Source organism: Colias eurytheme, chromosome 15 (genome assembly GCF_061535395.1).
Source record: "Colias eurytheme isolate Ceu_HAF_F1 chromosome 15, ilColEury1 Martin Lab GWU primary, whole genome shotgun sequence".
NCBI classification, from domain to species: Eukaryota; Metazoa; Arthropoda; class Insecta; order Lepidoptera; family Pieridae; genus Colias; species Colias eurytheme.
The window spans coordinates 4,668,521-4,675,503 of NC_142994.1; the positions used below are offsets into that span (position 1 = coordinate 4,668,521).

At 33.4% G+C, this 6,983-nt stretch overlaps 1 protein-coding gene across 2 annotated transcripts in view; it reads left to right on the forward strand.

Moving 5' to 3' along the window:
* Bx (LIM domain-containing protein Beadex) overlaps nucleotides 1-5,200 on the forward strand; it is a 45,055-nt gene extending 39,855 nt beyond the window's left edge. For both annotated transcript variants that reach the window (XM_090110221.1, XM_090110222.1), the window contains exons 5-6: nucleotides 3,374-3,524; nucleotides 3,840-5,200. In XM_090110221.1, the coding sequence (XP_089966347.1) occupies nucleotides 3,374-3,524; nucleotides 3,840-3,977 (289 nt within the window). In that variant the 3' untranslated portion in view covers nucleotides 3,978-5,200. The remainder of the gene's footprint in view (nucleotides 1-3,373; nucleotides 3,525-3,839) is intronic.
* Nucleotides 5,201-6,983: the final 1,783 nt, after the last annotated feature.

Consider the following 6,983-nt stretch of genomic DNA (forward strand, 5'->3'; position numbering starts at 1 on the left):
CCTGTCAAAAGCGATTGCGCTCCTGAAAATTGAACGGGGACTCTATATTGAACACAAGTCCACTATGAGACTTCTTTTATAAGCGAGATAAAATATTCAGAATAATGTGATGAACGAAAGGGACAGGTATATTGTTGAGCGAAAACTTTGTATGGTTTATTCAACTCACGGACACCAAACAAAGAGCGCGATTAAATTTTCCGCTACATAAGAAAGCTACACGGAATAAAGAAACGCTTTTTAAAGACTTGCGATTGTTTATGTGCACGGCGTAAATCATTTTGGTTGAGGAAACAATTTTATGTTGGTAGAATTTATGTACGAGTTAATAAAGATATTAGATTATTGCAAATCCTTTTTCAGATTCATAATACAGTTCTATAGTCGCAATAAGATTAAATGTAGGTATATAGTTACTTTGATAGACACATTGTTTTACTCACCTTTGTTCCGTCGCTAGGTATATAAAACAGAAATTATAGTCAGTATTGGTAAACAAAGATAAACTCTTTGATTTCCCCGGCGCTCTCAACTTATCAAACGGTGAGCGATGATCTGTCTAGCTCAAAGAGCGAACTTATTGATGAAGTTATCGATACGAGTCTAGTGTGATGCAATAAACGACGGCTTAATATTCCCTTGCAGGTATACTAATGTTTGTTGGGAACGTATGCACATTTATTAAACTAGACTACGTCTAATGGATATAAGCTGTAATTGATACAGATCAAATGATAGGTAGTCTGTAATATTGTGGAGCTATGACAGATTATAAATCGGTATCTATGGCTTGATATTAAATATGTTAGTGTTACAGTTATTAATATTAAGCAAAGAGATTAAAGTTTTATTGATTTGCAATACCGACTAATTTGAAATGGTGGGACTTATTTAACGTATTTTATATGAATAATGTAGTAATCAAATCTTTTTTAACCATGTATTAAAAATTACTGAAACATTACAATCCAACACAACTAGAAATTTCAGTACATTGTCTTTTACTTTGCAATACGTGTGAGATTGAATTTTGAATAAGGTTTTAGAAGAAGAGCAATCTTCGCCGGTCTGTTCGCTTAAATAATAGAAAGGTCGCGAAGATTGGAGCTTCTCTGAATGGTTTATACGTCACTGGTGGACCTTTCCCGTGTTTGTAGATCTCGAGTGACATCTTTCCCAAATTGTGTATGCATTTTAATGGTTTTAGTACGAAACAATATTGCGCATGTTTTAGGAGACGTCTATTGTCTTTGAAATACACTATAGGTACTAGCTTTTTGATAAAGATGAGTGGGAATATGTATTGTAGAGTCTTTTTGATATAAAGTATCATTCAAACAATAAATTAAAATAATGATTTCTTTCAGTAACTTATTAACATAATGTAATTTTGTAAATTTTTAAAAATTCTGCCTGGTGTCTTTTGATTTTTTGCTGTACATTGAAATGAGAGTCGGTCAGTTTAAAGAAATAAAATTATTGAGGATATACGTTTATGGGTATAAATAAATTTAAAAAAATTTGTTTGTATTTTATCTAGAATCACAAATCCATTTTGAATAGAAAATTAAACATGAAACGCACGTGTCCATTTATTTCGTCAAAACATAATTCTTTGTAAAAGCCTTTCATTTCAAACTATTGGAAAAATTTAGACATACGCAGGTACACTTCAATATCTGCACGTGTTTACGTAACAATATGGAGCAACGGGTATTAAATATCACATACAAATCTATTTCCACGGCCGACAGAAATCTGAATCCAATTTGCGGGCTGTCCGATTGCAGCGAGGCCGGCAGGTATCACGGCGAATATCGCTAAACGGTTAAATAATTTAGTAGCAATCTGACGGCGCGGCGCGCCCGCGGCCGGAGCCCGGCTATCGCGCCGCTGCCGCTACTGCGTCGCATCCTTCTGACGAGGTGACGTTTATCAATATCACAACTTTGGCTTATTTTAATCAAATGTTTACCTAAGATTTAGGTTAGCTTTTTTGAAGATTAAAAGTTCTTGTTTCTAAAATTATTAATGGTAACCTTTGCTCTGTAATCTTCTTTATCCGAGGACACTTCTAATTCAGATTTAACAAGTCTGATCATTTTGTGTCGTACAATATTGTAGGTACGTACTTAGGACTGTACTTAATAAAATCATTATGTCCTTCGATGCGTTCATAACAGAAAAATAATTAACTTAATTTAAGTTACGTCAGATTAGATAAATCGTCAACTGCCAAAGCTGCCGCGACACAATGGCGTGATACACAAAGCCTAACTTGCGCCCAGTCATTAAAATTTCGTTCTACATCTTTTCCATTACGCGACTGCAGACAAAAAATAGCAAAATAAAAAGGACAACCCCCAAAAACAAAAGTCGGGAACGGAGAGAACAGGAAATAAAGTTAATTAAGAGCGGCGAAATCGACTGAGTTGCGGTGGAAATTGGCCCCTTAAAAAAGAGACATTTGTAGCCGAGCTATTGCGCTTAATTTTTGTGACAAGTGAAACAAAAGAGTTGGCAGGGTGGTCGGCACTGCAGGGTGCGGAAAGACGCGGGGAGGGGTGGGAAGGGAGATAAGGTTTGGTGTTATCACCGGCGGTTCCGGACGGCCACTGGCGACTGCCGACTCGAAGGATGCCTTTGTTTGCCACATTGCGGGATGCGCTCGCGTGACGTTATCATACCTTCTTCGCGTTGACCTTTCCTACGGTAACGGTAAATTTTATTTCCAAGACGTTTCGGTGGGTTTCTGGCACCCCGTAAAACAATGATAAACCCGCGATATCATCTTAATGGTTTTTACAAGCTTAGTCGTTGTATCGTTTATACCCCATAGTTAAATTGTACCATACTGAATCAATGCCTGAAAGAAAGTGGGTATAATATATTTGTAAAATAGTGCAGTTATCTTTTTTCGTAGTAGTTATCTTATATTAAAATATACGTAATGAACAATTAATTAAGAAGCGTTTTCATGTTTAAAAATATGAGAAAAGCGCGTAACATATTAAATATAAAATTTAGTATCATAGTTACAGTTTTTATGAACACATTAACTGTTTAATTATATTAAAGCATACTGGTTATTCTGTTTGTAATTATGCATGTAGCATGTACTCTGATGCTAATTTTACGAAAAATGTTTCATATGTTTCGAATTCCTGGAAAGGATTTCAATGAGTTTTATTCGAACAGTTAAAGAGATTTCTGGAATTAATAAATTGGTTTGTTGTACATATTTTGTATTCGGAATACCGTTGATAAAAATATGGTTAATCAAGTGTTCATTTAAATGTTTAATAAGAGACTGCAATATGAAAACCCACGTAATAAGTACGCCTTTTTCTAACAAGTAATTATTTTGTCGTAGATTTTGCGTGGGTGACAGATTCTACCTCTGCGAGAATAAGATCCTTTGCGAATACGACTATGAAGAGAGGTTAGTGTTCGCAAACATGGCCTATAACCCGCCGCCGCTGGCGCATCTCAAGCGACAGACGACGCACTTGCCTCCACCACCGGTAAGCATATTGTTTATCTAACTTTATACACGTCTTACAACATTTTCGCATTGAATAAATTACAGACTGTAAAATGAATTGTAAAAGTATTTATTCAGAATTTTTTTAATCGATAAATAATAAATATATCTTGTTGAGATATTATTATTATTATAAGCAACATCTAATATATTTAGCACAAATCAACTGCGGTGTAAGAAAAGTTATTTCGTTTAATTTAGTTTCGTTTCGTTAGCTATGAGAGAGCAGAACGCCGGATGATCTGGATTTTGATACACTATTTACTTATTGATATTTTTTTTATTTTTTTAACAGACAAGCAGTGCAATGAGTGGACTGATGAACGGGTCCAGTCGATCTGGTGATCTTAACAACAACATGTCGGGGTCGTCCCCGGCCCCCTTCGCCGCTCCCCCGCACCTCAAGCCCCTGGGGCTCTCTGCGTCCAGCTGAGATTATCGCGTGTGAGGCCTACCCATGTATGCCAAGTATCAACCGTAATTCTGCATTTCACATTGGAAGCAGAAATGCATATTAAAAAAACTTTCGTGCTGTAAACTCTGTGTAGTGACATACTCGCGTTTTACGCACTTATCGAAACTTTCGTGTTATAGAACAAAGAGCAAAATGCCAAAACTTATATTCATTTTTAATTCGCCAATATATTATATTAGATAGATTATTGGTTATATTGAAATGTATTTAGTCTGTTTATTAAGGTGATCTCATAAGGCAATTGTATTAGAATAAAATAAATGTTACATGTAAAGTGTAGATGAACAGCGGGTGAAAGACTATGTTACTTATTAAAACTATATGTGTAAATTTTCTACTAAAGTAATCCATAAAATTTGTAATTAATAAGGCTGTTAAGCTTGGGTTTTCGTAAGTACCCTTATACCTCAAATGTTAATATTCTATAGACCGCATTATAGGGTCAAATCACACCATCAAATCGTTGTTTATTAAAGCACTAACTTATAGTGCAAATACACAGTTACGATGGCACAATTTACCAGAAAACCTTAGCTTTAGTAATACATTTTATTCCCTGCTGTTTTTAAAGTATCAGGATTGTTAACATCATTTTTAACTTGTCCCAGGCTAGAGAGAAATCCTAGTATTGAAGGAATTTTCAAATTTTTTGCGTTAAGACCGCCATAAATACGAATAGAGTTTTCCCTATCCTAATACCATCAACATGAATTTGTTATTATTGTTTATATTTTTTTTATTATTGGCCTGGCCATATTATAAAATTTATTTTATGTCTTACCCGCTAGCAACATTGTTATTTTTTGTAATTATAATTGTATAATATCTGTTAAGTTTACTAAACATTGTTATAATGTTTGTATTATTTATGTAAATAATATTCCTATGCTAAGTAGATTATTGTAATTTATAATAATGAATTGGTGTATAATATGTAATATTAAATCATAGAAAAATGGTACATGTTGATAAAATTTAAAATTCATAATTATTCTAAATAGTTCAAATTAGTTACTTAGCGATATTTTCCGCATTTAATTAGGTGAATATAATGCATTCCTAATTAAATAAGAGATGTTACTATCTTGTGTGAATACATATTGTGTATATGAACATGTCAGGCTCCTAACCAATGATATGACCAAAGACGTAGATGAATAAAAATTTTGTTCAAACTATAATTTTGTTTCATTTGTATATAAGAATATTACGATAATTTCAAAATAAAATTAGGTATTTTCCCGAATTTTTATATGGCTGCCTTACCTTTCTCAAATTGAACCTTGTGTTCGTGACTGAAGTAATTCTTCGTGGGATGCTTATTAAATTTTACATTGAACACAATCCTATTAAGAAGCCATCTTAGTTAATTTGTATCTAAAACAATCAATGTTAGATATTCGCCGTCATCTGAAGAATTCAATGAAATCGCTAGTCATTCAATCAAATAGCAAATTCAACCAGATGACTGCGACATATATAACAGTGAATATTCACCAGTGAATATTGGTGGCCACGAGTGAGGTGAAAAGAAGAGAAAAATCACCCCAATTTCCTTTCACCCGGCCCTCTTTGTCGGCCTAACGCACTCTGATAGAATTGTTATCGATACCATCTTTAATTTCGACGGTAAACAAAGCGATAGTAACTGGAAAAAGCTCTTCACTTACAAGAAACTGTAAAATACATGCAAATTTATTACTCTCTATATTTTATGTTTCATATTTTAATTGTTTTCATGTATTATTTATTTTTGCCTTAATCATTGCCCTTTCCAATTGACCAATTGAATCATTATCTAATACAATATTTATTCAAGGCAAAAATATATGTATTTATCAATTATAAATATAATTTGTTTAATTATTTTTGCATTTTAAAATATAAAAATAAATAACATGACATACAAAGACACGTTTGATCGTTAAATGCCGTCCAAGTATAGTCCAAGCCCAAGGGTTGTCTAATGAGTAATCAAATAAAATCGAGACGCTTGACTAATTTCTCGAACACTGCTTCCTCAACCATGAACTGTACAATGAGGTGCATGGAAATGGTATGGGCCGACACGGCACAATTAAAAATTTGAAACCTTATGACACAAAAAGTGGAAATATAAAAATAAACAACGTAGGAAGCCGAGCGCACACCACTGATGGCTTCTTGCAATAATTTCCGTTTTCAATGAACGCGTTTTTCTTTTTCTTATCACCGCACCAACTTAGATGGTTGGGAATAAATTGAAATACAAAATTGATTGTTGACTTTTCCCGGTCGCTTTATTACTGCCATAAATGGGAAAGAGATTGAAAATTGCCTATAGACGCAACAGATTTGACGATTCCGTTATTCTTTGATCGAATTTATTGTTGTATTTTGCTATAATTATGGCCTAGTTTTCCTGCACATTACCTACAGCTAATCAATTTCTAATATAACGCTCTACTTATACTGATTTGTTTGCGGCCTTACCTTTTACCTCAGACTTATGAATAATCAATTAATTTTGTCACTGATTGACATAAAAATCATTAAAACGACTACAAATAACCATGTAAAATATTTTTGTAATTATCATCTATGTAGAGAGCTCTACGTATACTCTGTCCATTATATTATTTGCTTTTTGACAGCTTCACGCCTATGTTTAATTGAATTGTCTATGTTAAAATGTCATACAAGTAATTATCGTACTTCATGGACAGGTCCCGCCCACTTAGTGATGCCTACACAGAATTATTCAATGATGGGTCGATGGATTAAAATAATCGATAGAAATACTTTGTAAAATATATCCGATACAGAAAAACTTTTCTATTATGTTATATAATTTAAACGTAAAGACAACCAAATTGTAAGATAGAAACCAATAAATAATAAAATATTAGTTTAGTTTAGTTTTAACATACAATGCATAGATATGTGGTCTTATTATTACATATCTTATTAGTACGTTCACGTTGT